The 22,831-nt window shown below is 39.8% G+C and overlaps 1 protein-coding gene across 11 annotated transcripts in view; it reads right to left on the reverse strand.

Annotated features, from left to right (window-relative positions):
- Positions 1-22,831, reverse strand: part of TENM3 (teneurin transmembrane protein 3) — a 604,744-nt gene that overhangs the window by 449,959 nt on the left and 131,954 nt on the right. For all 11 annotated transcript variants that reach the window (XM_019481354.2, XM_014594830.3, XM_014594833.3 and 8 more), the window contains exon 2: positions 14,478-14,780. In XM_019481354.2, coding sequence (XP_019336899.2) covers positions 14,478-14,709 — 232 coding nt within the window. In that variant the 5' untranslated portion in view covers positions 14,710-14,780. The remainder of the gene's footprint in view (positions 1-14,477; positions 14,781-22,831) is intronic.

Here is a 22,831-nt window from a genome sequence, read left to right on the forward strand (position 1 = left end):
CTATACCTGTGTTTACACATCTTCTCTTTGATTTGGTGTTATATATTCGTACGCTTTCATTTTGGTTTTCTTCCCTTTACCCTTTATAAAAATCTTCCCTTTCTTCTAAACCACTTTTTTCCCCATCTCATCTCCTCAGTTCTGTAATATTTTTTCTCATGTTTTTCCCTTTACTCATCACATCATTCCTCCTTTTTTCTCCCTAATCTTTCCTTTTGTCCCTTTTTACTGTGATGTTACAATCTCTATATTGCAATCTTATCTTTCTCTTTTTCTCTTATGGAATCTCTTGATCTTTGCTTCTCCCACACTTCCCTTAGCGAACTGAAAGAACTACACTTCACTAGGACCAAAATAGAGTACAGTCTTCATCTTGTGCTGCCTGTCACACGTTGCTAGTTTGGCATAATTGTTTTTTCAAACAAACAAGATGCAGCACTATTCATTCACAAAGTAATGCATTCCTAATTAGGGTCCAGAGAAGGAAACACAGTACGCAATCTGATTTTGTAAACTGCCACACTCAGATATTTGTTTAAAAGCTGCCACTCAAGCAGTGCTTGAGAAACAGAAACAGCTATGTGCCTGCCGATAGCATCAGACTTCCTAACAGCAAAATTTGTTCCTTTTAAGGTTCTGCATACAGGATGAATTTACCCTTACAAATGTCTAATTATTAATTTGCGGTACAAGACTTGTATTACCTTTTTTCTCCATCGGACCATACCTCATGACAGCCATGAAGTATTGTAAAAACTGCCCTAGAGGGAAACAAAATAGAAGTTCTAACTGAATGGATGATATAAAGCCAGACATGTACCTTATGACATATCCTAGCTTGGTACTCTTTTGCTTTTCTTTTCAAATTTTCCTTTTTCCCCATGAATGTAAGCTTAATTTTGAATCCCTCCTTCAGGGCTACATGCTCTAATATGCATTTCTCTTAAAGTTTGTGTAAATATATTGTCTTTTTTCCTTGTGAGTGCTACACTGATTCCTTCCAGTATAACCACCTTTCAGCAAAGAAAAATCTGAAGCTAATCCTTTCATTAGCTCAGCTTTTTCCTTTGTCCTTTATCTAAACCGGGTCTGTTGTGAGTGTGTCCATGTGAATGCATATAATGACTGGGTAAGGGGCAAAGATATGGGAAACAGAAGACAGTGAGAGTCTTGTAAAGTTTGGAGTATGAACAAGTGATGCAATGTTTGAGGGGTGAATATTCACATTTTTGCTATTATTACAGTGAAAAAAAGTTTAAATCAACTTTTAATATATAATTTAAAAGAACAGGTTTTAGCAACCCAGAGCTACTTAAATTTATAGTCCACCTATTTCCTTTGAATATGCATAGTGAGAGCTCTACCATGTAAAAAGGATGTTTTGAGCTAGGGTCACTTTTTTCAGGTCACACCACCTCATATTGTTTCTGTAGTTTAGGGTCTCTGGATACTGTTAGAGTCCCAGATTTGTTTCATACGTTCAGCAGAAACCCACTGAGTAGGAAAATAACTTGATTTAGGAATTCACTTTTTTACTTCTGATGTTAAACAGTAATACCGCATCATCCCTCACTATCTATTTCAACTACCATCCTCACCATCTGAGCACTGCCCTGTACCCTAGCATATAATTTGACCCAGACAGTCTTGGCTTCATGAGAAACATAAAGGCTAGGTACAGATGTGCAAAAAGCCTTAGGTGGAACTGATCTAAGTTACACAGTTTTCTGTAAGTGGTGTAGTTTAGATTGACAGTGAACAGACCACATTTGCCCTTTGGTGGGCAGCAGGGGAGCAAAACTTACACCAGGTTCTGCCATTTTTAAACCAGTCTGTGTGCACCAAACTTCTGTTCTGTTATGGGTAGAGACTGGTTTTGTGTGCCAAATTTCTGTTCTGTTACAGATATAGACTGGTTTCCGATCATTTGTACCAGTAAAAGTGTAATGTCCGTACCTGGCCAAAAGGAAATGTTAAAATGAAATGCCCTTTCTTTCACGTTTCCAAATGCTATAATAGATTTGTGTCAAACTCTGCAAAGAATTTCTATCTAGGCATAACATTTTAAGGTGCATCTAGGCGCATGGTCAAAGAAGCTGAAGAACAGTGAAAACTGATTTATAAACAGAAGGCCAGTTTCAAGCTCTAGTATGTAGTTGTAGCGATCTTCATTCAAAAACTTGTTACAAACTATATAAATGAGAATCATTCAATAATGCTTTAATGGTCAGATTGTAGGAGACCATCACACAATAATGGTGATGAGAAATATTTTTCCCCATACAATTTTTTAAAATTTGGCTCCAGAATTGTAAAAATGGATTTGAACTTTTACGAAATATGTGCCAAATTTCACTGTAACCAGAAATATGTTGCTAAGGAAAAAATAAACAAACCTCCCCCAAATACTCCCCATCTCTGAAAAGTACCCCCAAAATATACCATTTAATTCACTTTTAAGGATTATTTTTATAAATATTAAAACCTAGTTCTTATGACCATTTAATAGCACCATCTTAAAATATGAAGAAAAGAAATTCTTTGAATAGCTTAAAATAAGATGGACACCTCCATCTGGCTTTTGCTTTAAGGTAATCAAAACCCTCTAAATATCTGAGTATTTAAGCATTCTCAGGAAGCTGGTGGAGGTTTTTCAAGAGGCAGATGGATAAGAATTAGATCAGGATGACCTTGGAGCAGTATTCCTGTACTCATTCAGGGGGCTGGGCCAGATTGGAATCCCTTGAAGTCCCTTCCAATTTTATTTCCATGTATTTATGATAAAAGCCACCTTCACGTGTCTGAGCTCACGTAAAACAAAACAGGAATGTTTGCCTATGCATGCGGGGGACAGAGAGAGAAATATTTTTTTCTTGACTAATATAGTTATGGTCCCACATTTCTACACTTACATAAGAAACGAAAAGTGTATCTACAACCTAAATGTTACATGCTGTAACAGAACAAAGTATGTGGGTGAGAAAATGTTAGGTTCTTGGATTTAAAAAACTGAAAATAATGCTCTAAAATGACAGCTGTGAGATATGAACTGCCCCAATAATTTTAACAGGGGAAGAAGGAAGTGGGGTTAACCCCGAAGTGGACATCTGAGGGGCATCACCAGCACCAACCTCAAGCTGATACACATAAGCTACTGAGGTGTAGGAAGTCTCTGCTGCCATTCTTGCTTCTTCTTGGGGGATGTTTTCACTCCTGGCAGGAAAAAGTGTGCCCTTCATGCAAGTACCTCCACCACCATGGAATGGACAAGGACCTCTGCTGCTGCCACTCCAGATAAGGAGCAGTTTCAAAAGGCATAAGTGTCATGGGGCATGTCTACAGATGTGATTAAAGCACATGAATAAACTCCAGAGCAATATGCTCCAGAGTTTATTTGTGCATAGCATGTGAAGCCAAGTTGGAGCATCCCAGGCCTGCAGGGGACCCCAGGGATCAGCCTGCCAACCCAGGGCTGCTCCGAGTAGGCTCCATGTGCTGCAGAGGGGCTGGCTGAGGCACAAGGGTGTTTCAGTGTTGGGTAGTTGGCAGACTGCCCCCAAGCTGAAGCCAGCTGCTTCGCAGCACATGGAGCCCAGCCAGAGCAGCCAACCCAGGCTGCCGTCAGTTAGCCCCATGCTGAAGCACCCTGCTGGGGGAGCATCTGCACCTACACTGCTGGACACAAAAACTCTGCAGCAAGGTAGTACTTATAGTTTACTGCACAGTTAATTAGTCAACTGTGCAGTAAACGTCTCATGTAGATGTGCCCATGTGTGCTAGAGTCTTAATCTAGCCTTGATCATTAACTTCATGTAAAACATTTGAAGAACTTTATAATACATTTATTCTAAAGTCTTATTTATAATAACATTTTATTTTAAATCTTATTATTTATAAGTTTCAATTTATTGTATTCTGCCCTCACTGGAAAGGATTTGGGGATGTATAGATGGAACAGGAAATGAAGACAACCCTGACATATCTAAGGATCTGTAAGAAACAGATTCCAGGACACCTGCAAGAAGTACAACTCCTCTCATTCTACACCTTGATCCATCTACCCTTCCCGGTACTGTGATTCCTGGCTTTGCCCCTGCTCTGTCCGTACTCTGTAATCTCTGCAAAGAGTGTAGTGTGGTATTAACTTAGGCTCTATCTGCTGGGAGAAGCTCCCTCATACAGTCAGATAAAGCAGCAGGATCTATGGAGCCTGAATTACACAAAGCTAGCATGGGGAAGGTTTCACAGACTTTGGGGTTAAGGGAAACATGCTCTGTTACCTCCACTCCACCACCTTCTGATAGTTTTGATGAAGTAATTAATATTGAGCACTTCCATAGCACCCTCCAATCCAATAAATTTGATTAAGCCTCACAGAACCCTGTGAAGTAGCTGTGATAAGTATTACCATTTTACATGTGTAGAAAGTTAAATAGAGATATTTGCCAGATTTGAATGAATAGGAATCAGTTTTCAGAACTGGGCTTTGAATTCTGACAGCCAGCCACATTCAAAGCTATCTAAGCTTGGTTCTTTTTAATTTTTCCACTGTCTTTATCTACCATAAAATGAAGCGAAGTATATGTCCTATCATCTTTAGCTCTTTCCATTTCTCACTCTTGAGTCAGCCTTGAAAAACCATGTCTACTGACCACACCAAAATTAAGAAAGGCAGAAAGTTAACAGAAGGAATACTTACAGCTCTGCATTTGATCTGAGCACCTCTCAACCAGAGAAGACTAAAACTTGGCCCCTCTACAGCAGGAGATCTTTGTGAAAATCTCTTATCCATGCTCAGAGAAATCCCTGGCCATTATGATCAATATTCTGAGTAACTTGTATTGCAGCTGGGGTAGTTGAAGTGAGGCATTTTTCTCTATAGAGTCAGGCTACACAAAATACCTAATCAAGCGTTCCACAGCCAATAACCAGAGTTGATTTTCCCCAAAGAATCACGATTACCCTCCGTTGCTGAAGAGACAGGAGATCCATAGATCTTCCATGGGTCATGACCCACAAGAGACTAATTTCAACTGGATTAATGCCATAAAGAAAGTGTGCATGTGGCCGAGTGAGTGAGGGCTACACTACTAATCTAATAAACTGACTCAATGTGCAGACTGGAAAGCCTGTCTTAGCAGCACTCTTTAGCTAATAGAATAACTACAAAAATCAACTGATTTTATCACCTGAAAACCAATTAACTTCTTATTGTTGCTTATAAATGTAACCAGTATAAAATAATAATATGATAATATTACTTAGTACTTACAGAACTTTTTATCTTGAAGGCGCTTTACAAACATAAACTAATTAATCCTCACAACATGCCTATGAGATGGGTAAGTATTATAAGAGAAAACTCTGGCAGAAGGTTGTGCGACTAGCTCAAGGCCACAAAATCATCCAGAAAGTACTGGTGCTATTATTCTTCCCTGAGATATCCTCTCAATTCTAATGCAGATACTTCAGGGAGTCCTGCTCTGGTGTAATAAACATGAATCAAGCAAAATCACAATGAGGGTTATTAAATGGACCTGAGATTTTCCCTGTGGCTACAAATGTAGGATATAAGTTTAAAAGCTGTCCTTGATTCTAAGAGTCTGGACCAATAAAGGTAGAGGCAATGGAAGGGGATTAATTTACTCCATCTCAGGAGGAAGGCATTAAACCACATATACCTGTTCATACCTTCTGGTAGGTAATCTACAATGTAGACTGGTTCAGTTCCAGAAAGAACCCCTTGCCTACTCTGGTCAAAATGAAACAATCATCAATTAAGCAAGAGAATTAAAAAAGGAATGGCAGGGGGAAAATTCATACAAAACAATGTTAAGATAGAGCTATATAATTGGTAGGTTTAAACACAGAAATTTAAGGTTAAAAAAGATGTGACTACCTAAATCTTTTAATCCAGCAGTTGACATTTATGGTGACAGAAAAAGATTAATCATTTTGCTCTCTAAATTAATCATTTTGAATACCTAATATTTAAAGTAATAAACTATAGAGTCACATTCATTAGGACTGAAGTTCTGACTGATGTTTTAGATCTCTGAAGTTAGAAATATTTGCCTCAGAATCATTCAAATTCTTAATAAAAAAAAATCTTTTGGTCCCAGAAAGCATGTAGTACCTTCTCCACCTCCTCTTTTTACAAGGTGGGTGACTGAGGTGCTGGGGAGATGGAAGACTTTTATTCTCACAAGACTAAGGACTGATAACCCTGATACTGATGATACAATACACTGTCTAAATGACTTTTCATGACTTTGTTTGCTGGTACCCTATGTGCTAGAGTCTTACCCTACTCAATGCTGTTTTTAAACTATGTAACTGAGCTTGCAAAAGAAGTATTTTTTAGATGTCAAGATATCCGTGGTTGTTCTTATTTTGTTTTCAAAGGGGAATGCTTTTGTGGTGAGATGTAGCAATGGTGAAAATCAGGTTTGCACTGTGTAAAAGGGTTATATAAATGGAAAACATGGGGGGATCTGTTTGAACTTCTGAGAGCAGCAGCAGCTGCAGAAAAAACACCCAGCGATTCCCAGTTACCTGAGGACAAACTGGCCATCCAGCCAAAGGAACTGTTGGTTGACCGGAGTAATCATTTAGGTAACTGTGACTGTGGTATTATCTATATCCTATATGTGCTCTGTTAATAAAGTCTCTGCTTTAATAATCAGGTCTAACCTCCTCTCTCTAACTATGGGAAAACCCATAGTTTTAGTTTACCCAGAATTAATATTAATTCAGCAAATTAGATCTTTGTCACTCCCAAAACTGATATCCTGTTTCTAATTGCTGCAAGTTTTAACAGAGATACTCTATAAGCATACTTTTAAGCAGCACTTTTGTACCTATTTAATGAGTATAAACTATGCATGATATTTATCCAAAACCAAAAGCTTCACAATTTACCAAAAATTAATTGGGCTGGACCCCAGCAGAATCAACAGCATTTCAAGCCATGGTGACTTCACAGTTCAGCATATGTGTGTACTCCAAATACCTCCCACAAAGGCTCCACATGCTAATTAACCTCCAACTCATGACTGGAACTGGATGTTCTTGTAATGAATCCTGGGATCCTCCAAAGTTTATAGGCAGGTAAGGCATAGGGCAGCCTGGGCTGGCTTCATCTTAATGAAGATGAGATGCTCCAGGCTGAGAGAGAAGACAGAGGGATTTTGGGTGAGCTGTTTGAGACCCCATTTGGTGATGTCTGCCAGACATTTAAGGCTAATGAAGAAACAGGAATCTTTGGAAATGGGAAAGAAAGGTGTAGTTCAGCTCTGGAAGCAAAGAGGAAGTAAAAATATATGCAATGTAGTAGCTCACCATGACTTAAAAGAGTTGATGCTGAGGGGGACTGCAAGCAACGAATACTACTCTACATCTTATTCAGCTGGGTTGCATTAACCTACTCTTGTGGTAGGACTCTATTAGCATGTTTCCCCTCTATAGGCCACGAGTTCTTTGCCTCAGTGTTCTTAAGTGAGGGGCACGACAGGTCTCTCACTGGGGTTGTAGAGAGGCAGCAGCAAGGCGCCAGACTTCCATACGTAGATCCTGAGGTGGTGCAGAGTCACTTGGAAGAACTGGATGCCTTTAAGTCGACAGGCCCGGATGAGCTCCATCCGAGGGTGCTGAAGGCACTGGCCGACATCATTGCAGAGCCACTGGTGGGAATATTCGAACGCTCGTGGTGCACGGGCCAAGTCCCGGAGGACTGGAAAAGGGCTAACGTGGTCCCCATTTTCAAAAAGGGGAGGAAGGAGGACCCGGGCAACTATAGGCCAGTCAGTCTCACCTCCATCCTTGGTAAAGTCTTTGAAAAAATTATCAAGGCTCACATTTGCAAGAGGTCGGCAGGGCAAATTATGCTGAGGGGAAACCAGCACAGGCTTGTGGCGGGCAGATCGTGCCTGACCAATCTAGTCTCTTTCTATGACCAGGTTACAAAACGCCTGGACACAGGAGGAGGGGTGGATGTTGTATACTTAGACTTCAGGAAGGCCTTCGATACGGTATCCCACCCCATATTGGTGAACAAGTTAAGAGGCTATGATGTGGATGACTACACAGTCTGGTGGGTGGCGAATTGGCTAGAGGGTCGCACCCAGAGAGTCGTGGTGGATGGGTCGGTCTCGACCTGGAAGGGTGTGGGCAGTGGGGTCCTGCAGGGCTCGGTCCTTGGACCGATACTCTTCAATGTCTTCATCAGTGACTTGGACGAGGGAGTCAAATGTACTCTGTCCAAGTTTGCAGATGACACAAAGCGATGGGGAGAAGTGGACACACCAGAGGGCAGGGAACAGCTGCAGGCAGACCTGGACAGGTTGGACAAGTGGGCAGAAAACAACAGAATGCAGTTCAACAAGGAGAAATGCAAAGTGCTGCACCTAGGGAGGAAAAATGTCCAGCACACCTACAGCCTAGGGAATGACCTGCTGGGTGGCACAGAGGTGGAAAGGGAACTTGGAGTCCTAGTGGACTCCAAGATGAACATGAGCCGGCAGTGTGACGAAGCCATCAGAAAAGCCAATGGCACATTATCGTGCATCAGCAGATGCATGACGAATAGGTCCAAGGAGGTGATACTTCCCCTCTATAGGGCGCTGGTCAGACCGCAGTTGGAGTACTGCGTGCAATTCTGGGCGCCACACTTCAAGAAGGATGCGGATAACCTGGAGAGGGTCCAGAGAAGGGCCACTCGTATGGTTAAGGGCCTGCAGACCAAGCCCTACGAGGAGAGACTAGAGAACCTGGACCTTTTCAGCCTCCACAAGAGAAGGTTGAGAGGCGACCTTGTGGCTGCCTTTAAGTTCATCACGGGGGCACAGAAGGGAATTGGTGAGTATTTATTCAGCAAGGCGCCCCCGGGGGTTACAAGAAACAATGGCCACAAGCTAGCAGAGAGCAGATTTAGATTGGACATTAGGAAGAACTTCTTCACAGTTCGAGTGGCCAAGGTCTGGAACGGGCTCCCAAGGGAGGTGGTGTTCTCCCCTACCCTGGGGGTCTTCAAGAGGAGGTTAGATGAGTATCTAGCTGGGGTCATCTAGACCCAGCACTCTTTCCTGCTTATGCAGGGGGTCGGACTCGATGATCTATTGAGGTCCCTTCCGACCCTAACATCTATGAATCTATGAATAGGCCATGTGTTTTATAATCATGCTCGGTGTTTACTGCATTTAATCAACTTCACAGTTTATTCTATTACTGAACACATACTGCCTTTATCAGTAGTTTAAAAAGAGGCAATATATTTAATGTGGTTTCCTTGTATAAAAATGAAAAAACTAGAGGATTTTTTCCTCATGCTATTGGTGGGGGGACCTCATCTTGTATTCAAGTAAATATGGTATATGCCATTTTAAACCCAGGGGAAGCTGGCTATCTGGTCCTGGCAGCAGGCCTTAGAGATTGCTCTCTAATGGATTCCCATGACACTATGTTTAATTTTATGGGGTGAATGTTAGTTCCTGTTTTGAATACTATAGTTATGTAGCAGTTTTGCTGTAAGGGTAGCTGTGTAGGAGAAAGTGAGGCTCAGAGACCTGGAGAGAAAAGATCCAGGGGGGACAGAGTAGAGAGAAGGAGTAGTCTTAAGGAGAAAAGACTAGAGTGAAGAGAGTAACTGTCCCAGGGAGGACAGAATGGAGCTTGAAGAAGGACAGAGGGAACTATAGTGGCACAATTAAAGACCATTTTGAGCAGGTCAGTTTTGCTGTGCTGTTTGGAATGGTAGTCTGACCCTCACCATTACCCTCTCTGAAGAACACACCTCCCTTCCTGGGAGATGAATAAAGAAAAGGTTTCTGAGGCAGGGGTGCTATTGATTGCTGGGGAAGCCTGGGACAAAGAGGAGCCATAATCTTGAAGCCAGTGGCCTGCTTGACCTTTGAGAAGCCAGACCAGGGCTGACTTCAAGGGGTCCTGCAGGAAGAAGACCAAATAAAGTTTCTTCTTGAAGAATACTAAGGCATAACTTCCCCTAAAAAGGGTATGATCTGTGGCAAAGGGAACAGCCTACCAGTATACAGTAGGATCCTGGCTTTGCATCAGTTTCAGCTTTTCCCACCCATGGCATGCAGTTGGGGCAGATTAGGAAATGGGAATGACAGAGATCTGATTTGCTAAATTATCTTCTTGGAGAAAATTTGGACATAGTTGGGAATTTGCCCTTAATACTTTTATATTACATGATTTATGCACAAAAGTGGGATTTTCAAGGCCAGTAATGGTTAGTTTTACAAATGAATTGGCAATTTAAAGGCAGTCGTTAACATTTTCTTTTTTGATGGAAGATTTCATTTCTCATTCATTTGGTTAACTAGATCTTAAACTGGGATCACAGTTATGTAGCTCAGTGGGAAATATGCATTTGCTAGGAAGAGAATAAAGATAAAAATAAGAAAATGTTTTATACCTATATATATTTAACAGTTTTGGAATAAACTTGGACACATTTTTCACAAGATGCTTCTGTAAAACCAAAAGCAGCAAATTCTTTTCAGTCAAGGATGAATCAAAGGAAAACAGTATCCAGGATTGCAAAACAAACCCTCAGTAACATGACCCCATCAAACTAACAGGTAGTCCCCACAGGTGCTAAAACAGCAAACATTAGAGGAAGCCAATAAGCCATACAAAGAGATTTGAAAGGCCAACCAGACAGACTCAGATGTCACTACTGAGGGGAGAGGCAGAAAGGGGAAGCATTCCAGAGACTGGCATTCAGCCCTGCAGCTGTCAAACATACCCTATGTTTGGCCATAGCTGTTAGCTACAATATTGTGTGCTCTTCTGAAGGAGATGGAGAAACACAACATAAGCAGCAATACAAGTATTTTGTGCCAAGTAACACATGTTCCAGTTGGTTATTTCATTGCTATTTAAAAAGAAAGACAAGTCCCTGTTCAGATACTTTCATACACACTTTTTAAAAAAGAAAATATGACTTACTACAGGAGTGCTTGCCCGGGCACTTAAAAGAAAGGTCTGCTCCTCCCAATTCAAACCAAATAAAGTGATCATGGAGGATTGATCAAAGAGGATTGAGTGTTTAAAATAAACTAGCAGTGATCCAAAGTGTGAACATACCACTGAAAACAAGTGTAGGTATTTAATGCATTACTCTCACTAGAAAAACAGCAGAAGGAAGGTACCAGACTATCATACTAATAATCCTCTATTACATGATCCTTCAAAAGTCTTATTTTTTTTTTTAAATTTCCAATAAAAAAAAATGCTTCCTCTAAACATTTTTCTTTTTCCAATTTTCCAATGAAAAATTTTTAGTCATAAAAAGCAGATATTTTTCAGCTTTTCATTGGAAAAAAAATGGTTAGTAAACATTGGTGAATTTTTTGAAAAAAGGAAAGGAAATATGTTCATATCTTAGGTGCTCTTGAAAATATCTGGGGCTGAGGAATCTATCTATCCAACTCTAATTCTAGGTTCAGTTATTCCACTTGACAAACCACAACATCAACAACAACCCCACTCCGCCAAAATCATTTTGATGTATTTCAGTAGAGTCAACCTAGAAAGTTATCACAGTTCAGAAAACTTTATTTTCTACCCATGAAACACATTTCCCTTTTCTAAACAGACACACAAAGACAGAGCGATAGTTTAGTTCTCAGACCAATTCTGTATTTTTAGATAGCAGAGATGCAGCAATCTACGCCTTTAATCATTTTGATTCTTAAATTTATGTAGCACTAATTCAATTTGTGGGAATGGAAGTCCTAGAAATTAAAATTTATATCCAAAAATGGAGAGAGTAGAACATTCCTGATACCGCTAAATCCTTCTGGTCAGTCCATTCATAACATGTAACAAAGTAGGTTGTTGCCTATGAAAACTCATACTTCTCTGAACCCGGTAGTCTTCAAGGTGCTACCTGTCCCTATCTTCTGCCTGACTTTACAGTAAAACAGCTAACCACCTCTGTGCCAAACCCATGTGTGTCCAAACCTAGATGGAGGGACCATCTTCAGTTATAACCCTCACGCCTTTGCAATTGTTGATCTCGTCACTGAACGATGAAAAACGCAGACCAGTTAATGTTAGTAATTTTTCAGATCTGAATACCTGCCCATTAGAAAACAGACCTTACCATAAACCTATCTGGCCATGGCTACTTCAGAGCCATAAAAATGGATTGGTGACCCAGGTAGAGGGGAAAGACATCATATGTTATCACAAAACTCATCTCAAGGACGATCCAAACCACTATTTTCCTCACAAAGTCCTTATTGGCTGCTTACAAACATTAACCCTGCCCCCCCAACAAAAATGCGCTTTACTGGAAGCAGCAGAACATTAGTTCAACCCAGCTCCACAGCATCTGTATAGACCAGACGCTTCAGCAGTGCTTTTTGACACTTTTATCTAATAGCTGATTTAATCACCAAAGAAGTTCCAGATCAATATAGGTTTTGGGTAAGCCAGGTCCAACTAATGTGAGCCCTCTTTTGGGCATGCAGTAGGCTTGGTGCGGGAGCAGGCTGAGTTTAAAGTAAAGCACTATTTGGGATTTTTTTTTTTAATGTCTGTAAGCAGCCTATGTGGTCCAGTCTGCTTGAGACAGTCTTGGAAATTAATTTTGATTTGTCTGGCATCTGTTCATAGCTTTAGGCATATTATTTGGAGAAAATGCAGATAAATCTGATTGTATGAGGAGAGGCAATATTATGGTCTAGTAACGTGGTCCACATACAGGCATTATATTTCGACTGAGAGAATTATCACTCTGTTTGTAGAAACTATGAGCATACAAGTATTCATTTAATTTCTCCCAAGAAAAACATGCCCCCTCCAAGAGAAAGTTCGTCCAATTGTTGACCTGAAAGATCTCCCTTGCAAGAGAAACTCTCTCACAGAAATGAATGCCTGTATGCTTCTCTCCCAGTCTGGTCCAGGAGGGGAGTGGAGCACTGGGGCAATGCTCTCCTGGGAAGAACTTCCTGGTTAAGGGAACAGGTAGGGCACTGCCCCACTGCTCCCAGACCAGAGTGGAGAAGCATCTAATCCTTGTCTTCCACCAGCTGCTCAGACACGGGATGTCCTTTAGTAGAAATGAATGCTTGTCCATAGCCTTTATCATGGAGATAGAATTCAGGAGGCCAATATTCATTTCCCAAGTTTGTCACTTATATTGGTTGTCTGCCTGTTCGAGTTGTCTTATTTTCCCTGTGCCTCATGCACACTTAAAAATTATATATTAGAGGTGTACCGATCCATCAATCCAATATCAGATTGGCACTGATATAAAGAAAATTGATCGTATCGGAAATCAGCCTGATGTGGCCAATAATTCAGCCAATAAATGCTCGTGCGTGTGCACAGCCACAGTGCAGCATGTGTTGGGGAAGGGGGGGAGCACAGCCTGGCAGCTTGGAGAGCTGCATGCAGCTGGTTAGTCTGTTACAGTGGAAGGGGAGGGAGGAGGAAAGGGGTGTGGCGCAGGGGGCAAATCAATGCCCCCCACACTGAGGGAGGAAGTGGGGCTGGATCAGGCACGGCCCTGCCAAGGAAGGGCACAGGATGGAGCCACAGCTCACCCAGGGGTTGCACTGCAGCTACTGCCACTGCGTATGCCCCAGGAGGGCACGGGGGTAGTGGGGGCATGTGCCCCTGGATCTGCGTGGGGGGGAGGGTGGGCTGCAGCTGTAGGCTGGGGCCAGGGTTGTGCTGGGATCTTCCTGGCACGTGGGGGGGGAGGGGGAGGATTGAGCTGGGGCTGCGCTTGGGGTGGGTGTCAGTGACACTGGAAGAGGGCTACAGGGAGGACTACAGTGAAATTTGAGATAGCTGCAGCCCCCTGCATATCCCCCTCCCAGTGCCACCATCATCCACCCCTGGCCCCTCTGGGAAGAGCCCAGTGCAGCCTTGGCCCCAACCCACAGCTGTAGCCCACCAGCACCCCACGCATATCCAGGGGGCACACGCCCCCCCATGACCTCCCAGGATGCACACAGCAGTGGGAGCACCACCCTCCACACTCCCTGGATGAGCCACAGCTCTGTCCCATGCCCCACCCCGCCTGGGCAGCACCAGCCTCAGCTCCTGCCCCACTTTTTCCACACCGTAGGGGCCTTGATCTGCCTCCTGCAAGCGCCTTCCCTCCCCCCTCCCCTTCTACCGCAACAGACTTACCAGCTGCACACAGCTGTATCAGAAATCAAATCAGTATCAGCCAATATGCCTCCTTAAAAATTGGCTTTTGATATCGCCCCCCAAAATCTCTATCGGTGCACCCCTATTAAATATAACACATGCATCTTTGCATATGTAAAATACTTTGAGAAAAATAGATGCAATTGTACTATGTAGGTGTAGAATCTTATTACTAATTACATAACTGGCATGACAATGACAATATACCCCACTCAGACAAGAAATGTCTCCCTGTGCAACACTAACAGTACTGTGTAGTGTTTGCAGTAGAACATTTGGCCTACCTTGTCTGGTATACTCATCTGCTTCCCTGTGGACCAAGTCTTTTACCCGGTTTCCATAAAGCAACCTAGAGGAATCATGATCGAATGCTTTAAGGGTTTCACTTGAGCTGTAAGATTTCTGTGTAGGTACTCTGCACTCCTCATTTTCTGCTGAAGAATTTGTGTAACGCCGTTCCTTGTCCCGTCTGCTCTTTGTTAGGGAGCAATAAGGCCTACGTTCTTTCACATCCATACTTCATTCCTTCTCTATGAACATCAGCTCAGCTTACTGGAAATTCTTTTCTACATTCAATTTATGTCCACCTATTGAAAAAAGCAACAACACATTAGACTCAGAGTTGAGATGGGCCTTAAAGTTCAACTAGTTCAACGCTCATAGTATTTTAATACGTTAGTAGTTGTCTAATAGCTGTGAATTCTCCATCTCTTTTTGGAATAGAAGTAAAAAACCAGGTCAATACTGTGTGAAACACAGCTCTCTGTTGTTCCTGCCACAATAGTTTAATTCTTCAGCAGCGTGACTGGCAGATTAGCCATGAAACCACTGTTAACAATAGGACAAGTTACAATAAACTTCTAATTTGCAGCACACAAGTTGGATAATTGACAGCATAAAGACCAAATTCAAATGCCACTACAAAAAATCATCTTCCAAGCTTGATATAAAATATTTCTAGCTTTTTCCCTAGAAAAGTGTTAACTAAAGTTTATTTTCATCCTCAAATCTGTTACCCATTTCTTCTTGTGAGAAACATGGAAACTATAAAGAGAAATCTCACTTTCCTCTATGTATTTTGAGCTTCTTTTATGAACAGACTTCATTTTCATGTTTTCTATTTTTATTTAAGCTTTAGAAAAATTTTATTTATTGAGAATCTAAGCCTAGTAATTCAGGACAAGTGATGATCAAAAATTGTTCTCTCTAGTAGTATGGTTCAGAGTGCTCTTCCTGAATAAGAACTATAATAATGCAAAATTGGTTTTGCCGTCCCAATGTGAATTTGAAATAATTTTCCTTGTTCTCATATCTTAAAAGATAGGCTTTCAAAATATTTTAAAAATCCTATTTACTTCTGAAAACTTGCACCATGTCTTTATAGTCTTTTCCAATATCCCTTAGTTCAGAGAACAATACTACTAAATTTCACTTTGGAGATCCCATATGTAGCACTTGGTACTATATTTGGTTTTCCAGGAGACAGATTGTTTACAAAGAATTGCATATTCCTTTAAAACAAAAAGAAATTTATTTAAAGTGAATTTAAATAAGTCAAAGTTATGTGTTTGTAAACCATTTAGAATATAAAAAAAAAACAGAGCCTACCTTTGAGGAATCAAATACCTGACAAATGTCATGTTAACTAAAGCACCATTCTTTCTTATATAACAAGTCACATGTTACAGTTCTTTCCTTTGTCTTCAGGAGAGAGGATATAATGAGATCTCTCTCCTTGGTACTCCTCATAGTTTAAAATATTTAAATACCACACTTAATTATTTTACAAAGCTGAGTTATATTAGCAGTTAATTCCTTTGTGACAGAGAATTAAAATACCAGTACTGTATACTGTACATATCACAAAAGCAGTCTCAAACTGTATTCTCACTCTGTTCAATGAAACCAAGGTTGCTTTAGATATATTCACCTAGTACATTTTTAAATATATTTAATTTCAAACAAACTAATTAATAGTTTCTCTTAATATAATTCTCAGCAAGTATTTAATTTTTCACTAAATTGTAATTCATTTTTTATGACAGCCCTTTTATCATTATATCCATTTTGAAGGGCTATAGAAGGCACTCACAGTTCTTGACCTATATGGATTTCAATTTAGGAATTTGAAGATAAAGTACTACATCACATGGAATGCAGAATTCTTAAAAAAGATGCAAACATTTTTCCACTCAAGCAAATTCCCCTTTACATTAGGGGTAACTGAAAATTATACAGAGAAAAAAACATTTCCTTTGATGTAAAATGTTTTTTCATGCATAAATATCAATTCATAGATAAAGATACAATGCTACTGTTCACAAAACTTAGGAATGCTGAACTGTGCAGGAGCATGTAAATACTTTCTGTGTGATTACTGATTATTTAATAAGATACTGCTCTTTTTATTTAAAAAATAATTTTTGAAACACGGTTAGCTTGATTTTTTAAAATCACAGCTGAGCTACTTTAAGTTTATTGATAAACAGCCATTTTAGGGCTTCTGGAAGCAGTGTGTAGATTTCTTTTATGTCCAGCATCTCGTTTTATCTGTATATTTCAAGATATCTACGGGTCTTTAATTCCTGAAATCCCTAAACTGTGCCACGAAGAAAATCGACATACGGTATTCACCATCAAAGATGAGATCAATTTGATTTTTTTAAACAGCCTTCAAGCTTCTATAGCTCTTGTGTAAAATAAAGAGAGCCTTTTGCACAATGCTTTACATTACTATACGTAGCTGAAAATCCTTGAAGATTTAATCTACACTGTAGAGTTAGCAACTACTGATCTGCCCCTCACAGAAGTCAATGAATTCAATACAACTTCAAAAGGCAGTTTTCTGGGTTATCTACTGCCTCTCCAGGATAAGAACGGGAAGGTTAAAAAATAGAAGCTGTTTAATAGCACCAAGTTTTTGGACTACTTTGATGGTAATTACACTGCCATTGTAAACAATGAAGACTCAGTGGACACCATACTTATGTTTTTCCTAAGACATTAAGGCATTGATCATGCAAGATGCAGAGCGCTCCAAGGGCCTGATACTGAACCTTTTCAATTCAGTGGTAAAATACACATTGTCTTCAATGTCCCTTTACTTCTGATGAGGTTAATTAGAGTTTAATGCTCAGCACCTCATGGGCACTCAGCATCTTGCAGGATCAGGCGCTTAATAATAATTTTATAACTGGCTTAGGAGATGTATATCTCCAGAATGGAGTAACAGAAAGACAAAAAAATCACTGGAGAAAGAAGTCATAAGAGAGAACAATGTCTGATAGATCTGCCTAATCGAGGCAAAAGTAAAATGTTTTTTGCACTATTTCAACTATGAAACAAAAACTGAAAAACTACAGAGATATTATGCATGTTTTCTGAATTCAGATGGGTATTTAATATTGAAGCCTAAGCTGTCTTGCAGCAAAGACAGGTCAAGAAAAAGAAACCTTATGGTTGGCTTTCTAAAGCTTCTGGTCTAGGTTATTGTTACTTCTGTTTTTTTCTCTTCTTTTTAAAAAAATACTTTCCACCACAGCACTTTCTCATTATTGTGTGACATTTTCACCTTGTCATATTATGAGCATCTTCAGGCATAAGATGTCTTTTTTTCCTCTCAAGACGACTGGGAATTTTTTCATCAGACCAAACCACTGATAAACAAAGTGCATGTATTCAAGCAGCAATTGTCAGTTACTGTATCTGCTCAGCTCTTTCACCATAAGATTATCTATAGTAGTTACAATGACAATACATTTCCCAACTAAAGTTCTCAGCAAGTTTAAGTGACCCCTTGGTCAATGAGCTCCAACATAATATATAAGGGGTCACTTTTATATAAATTATTTTCTGTAATATAAAAACTGCTTTCCAGTGGGAGTTAGATGAATACATTTATTATACTTCTTATAAAAAGCACACATAAAATAATAAGGACAATACAGAAGCTCAAGAGAACAAAATTATTCTAATTTGACACATGAACAGTTTTTTAACAAACAAGGTTAAAGTTTTAAGCCTAATAGAATGAAACCCATTTTATAATGCATTACAAAAATATTTGCCTTCATCTGCAACTAATATTTTTCCCATATGTCAATATTTATGGTCTATCAAATTGCTTTATCCCAATTAATAGAACGGAAAGAATATGCTGTAGTGTAATATTTACAAACAGACATTCATCTACTAAATTCATTAACCTGCAAAATGATATTAAAATAGCCATGTGAGATACTGTTGCTTTTCAAAATAACCTTCTCTATAGTATTTCTATAGATTCAAGGTTTTATAAGGACCTGGCAAATCTGGATCACATTTTTCATTATGGTATTTAATTACTTGGGGACAATATTTATTGTGGAATACACAGTTTTGGTGGTTTTCTTCAATCCTATTTATTATAAAATACCCTGCCACAGCACTAGATTACCAGCTCGACTAATTTGTGTAATAATGTGTGTTTGAAATGCTCTGGATATAAAGGCAATAGACTGCTTTATGTCCATCTTTCAAGCTGCTAGAACAATGGTTCTCCACCTTTTCAGACTCAAGGCACCCCTCCAAAACTTCCAAGTTTAGCATCATCCCATTTAAAAAACAAAATTTCATTATGCTATTAATTATAATGTATGAATATTAAAACATTATGAACATATTAATTATCCTTTGGTTATATCCACAGCAGGGTAGAACTGCAATGTGTACCTCCTGCAGAGCCAGACTGGAAAGCAGCTGTGGTAGGAGCACATGCTCTTGCTGCAGCCCTTTCTGGTTTCCTGGAAACAGGGGCACACAGGGCAGGTGGAACGGTCCTGGGCACCTCTGTTTTCAGGAGGCACATGGTAGCCTAACTAAGAAACACTTCTTGCAGAAAAGGCATGCCTGCCTGATTACAATTTCAGCTCCAGCATGCCTTCTGAAAACAGAGGCATATGAGGCAATTTCACCCCATGGCAGCATGGCAATGTCTGTGGCAGGTTCTTGCTGCACCCCAGTTGAGAACCATGGTGCTAGAGCCTTTGTTCTAAGTCTTGGTTTATTTGCATTATTGATCATCACAGTATCTTTTAATCTTTTAGATAATACAGCCAGTGGAATACCTTTTTTCTTTGATTAATAAGGGGAAAATGTATATCAATTTTGCTGCTGATACAGCAACTCCTCTCATATTCCATGTCAGAGTCCTATTTAAAGATACACATTCAATTGGGGATATCCATCACATAAGTTACAAACACAGCCCAACTCAATTTTCATGACAACTCTCAACTGGAGTTCTCAAACCAGTTCACTATAATAAAGAAGCTTACATTATAGTCATTTTTAAGAAATATTGTTTACACGCTACACCTTTTTAAAGGTTAATATAGAGGATGGAGTGAAGAAGGAAGGAAAGAAGGAAGCACACAAAGCGGGGGCTTGAATGGGAAAAGTTGAGAGATATGGAGAACAATATTGTATATAGTAGGTGTTTGGAAATAGTATGATGGAGGCAGGAAAAGAATAGATAGAAATAAAAAAAGATAAAGAAGATAAGCGAAGGAGTATATATTACCACTCAAACCTTGAGTTCCCTTTTTCCATTATTTTATATGACTCTCTAAAAGGTTTATTATAGATAAAATTTATCCTTACAAATACATGCTGTATTTTCCCTTTTGGCAGTGGCTAGGAGAAGTAAACCTCAAGAAATCAATCAAAATATTAGACTTGGGATTACACGAGTTTCCCCACCGATCACCTAAGGTCACTATTGCTGCATACACTATAAATAGCACAGAAGGGCATTTACCTGAGAGCAAAATACTTATGCCATAATTTTAAGGGACTGCTGCATGCAGATCAACCAAAGGATCACGGCCAAGATACTAAAATAGGCAACAAAACTGCACTTGCAAAGAACACATATGCCAATGGGTCCTTGTGGATGCATGCATCCACCCTCATACAGGTGAAGGACACTGACACACAAAACTTTTTCAGATTTCTGAGAATATTTAGCAGAAACAATTCCTGAGTTCCTTCACTCTACTAGAATATTTTGTTACACTGCTAACCAAATGGGCTATGTAAAAACACAAGAACTTCAACCCCTGAAGTTCTAAAAGAAAACTCTTGTACTCGATTCTGTACATAGCCTAATCGTAACAAAAACCAGAAAACTCCTGAGACATGCCCACATACAATGGCAAAGATCCCTGTTGTTCTTTAGAGGAAGGTAAAGGATGATGGACTTGGATATGAATGAGGTTGGAAATGTAGCAATGTTTTACTTTTAACTTAAATCTTAAAAAAATTATTTTAGTATTAGTAATAACTTACAGTTTTATACAGACAGGCATATTGACAAATCCTTTTCCCAATTAAAATGTTAGGGCATGAAAGATGCCCTAAAGACTGTTCTTTAGAAAAGATACAACAAGGACCACATTCACCTTTTTGCCACAAATATGTCACTGTCCAATGTCAATTTAAGCCTCTTCTTCCCCAATATGAACGATATCAGGGCACCATGTAGTGCTAACAGCGCTCAATGTTCTCAATGTTTTCCCTTTAAAATAGATGAATTCTGAACTTGTAATGAAAATCCTTTTCCAAAAAACAAACAGTTCTCCCTCTTTTTCAAATCAATGTAATTCATTTTGTTTCTTACCAACAGTCTTCATTCTTGTGCCATCTCATTGTTAATTAGCATTAACACTGGCTTGATATAATCTACATGAAAAAACACCCAATTTTTTGTTTCATTTATTTAAATTCTCCTTCCTTAGTCCTTTTGTATGATGTCAAGTGTAAGGCTTTTGAGGCAGTTTGTCATCTCTGAAGTGCCATATGCCACCCTATAACTAAATAATTACAATTTGAAAACCTGACCTATAATAGAAAGATGTTCATATTCCATTAAAAGGCCAAAAGCCATTCTTTCTACTACACTCCTTAACCACCTAGCATGATGAGAATTAACATCTATGGAGCTACATAAGAGAATAAGATTTATCAGTTTGTTTATTTTTGGTTGATAAAAAAGAAAAACCTATATTATATCACTTTTGTATGGTAGCAAACATGTATTATAGCATATATTTTAATTGGTGTGATGTAAATTAGGCTTTAGGGTCATGTTACAAAGTGTTAACTGAAACATCCAGCTACAACTTTAGTGTGCCTGCAGGCCTTTTAAATTATTATAGGAAATTGCTGCATTCAATGCAATAGTTTCAACACTTAGTCCCCCTAAGGGTTATTACAGTTTGGCAACAGTATGCCAATTTCAACTTGTATATAATGCTCCTAACCCCACCTCATGTTTTATCTAAAGAATCTTTCCAGTATGTACAGCACTAAAAGCATGAAACATTGGGTGGATAAGCAGGACGATAATTGATAAATGAAAGAGTCTAACAGTACTTTAATGGTTTATGCCCTTTGCTACTTAAAACCTACCCAAGCACAAATTAGCGAAAAGAGGAGAAGAATAAAATTATTGTAATTATCATGGGAGGAGAATAATATGGAAAATATTACGTCATTACATAAGTTAATTTAACCAGCCTCTTCACTTTCAATGCTTAATTTAATTTAGACATATCTAAAAAGAGACAGTGGAAATGGAAAAGGTCCTCTGAAGAGCAAGAATAACAGTTTTAACACATGCAGTATTGGAAAAGGAACAATTTAGAGTCAAGGGGACAATAAAATGGATTAGGATTACTTAGTTGAAAAGAGATGCACAAGGACACAGGACATTGGTATTTGAGATGATGAGGTAGAACAAGGTAATTGACAATGGGAGAAACAGCACATTCCTAACAAGATATATGTACTTTTTTTAAAGCAACATATTATTACTTGTTCGAACTAAATGCCACAGAAAATAAACAAAACAAATCATTTAAAGATTGAAAAAATACTTCTTTATAAGAGAGTGTAACAGCTTAGGCGACTGAGGACCATTGTGATGCCCCCTAAAGGCCACCTCATTCCTGCCAGGCTCTCTCCCTCCCACATCTCTCAAAGTCCTGCCTTGCTTTCTTGCCTGCCACATCTCGATGGAAACTTAATGAAATGGAGGCTGCCCTCAGAGACTGACAAGCCCAAGGTACTCCCTCTTCTCCAGTGGGTGACTCTCCCAACCTTGCTTGCCTTAAGGACTTAAGTTGTGACTCTCCAGCCACCCCCATAGTCATGTCCAAACCTCACAGGTGTCACGCATCCAGCAGGACACTTGTCCCCAAAGCCACCAGGCTGCCTCAGGCCTTTACTCCATTGTTGGGGCTTCTGACTTGCAGGTTTCCACCCCTCTGTTCTAGCTGGCCCTATAGCCAAGGCCCACTATTCCAGACTTGGTTTCTGGGCTCATTGTCTTGCCTTCTGGAGCATTTCTGGGCTCCTTGTCTTGCCTTCTGGAGCCTTATCTCTGCCCCACCTGGGCTCTGGGCTCCCTAACCCCATTCACCCCTCCAGGCTCTTTAAGCCTCATGCTTTGGGCTCCCTGGACTCTCTCCACCTATCTAGGGCACTGTACCCCTGGGCCCAAGCTCTGCCCCTCTCTGGGTTATCTCTTCCCTTCTAAGATTATGCTTAGCTCCCTGGCTCCTGTCTGTGCCTTGAGCCTGACTCCCAGCCAGGCTCA

The sequence above is a fragment of the Alligator mississippiensis genome, chromosome 2 (assembly GCF_030867095.1).
Source record: "Alligator mississippiensis isolate rAllMis1 chromosome 2, rAllMis1, whole genome shotgun sequence".
NCBI classification, from domain to species: Eukaryota; Metazoa; Chordata; order Crocodylia; family Alligatoridae; genus Alligator; species Alligator mississippiensis.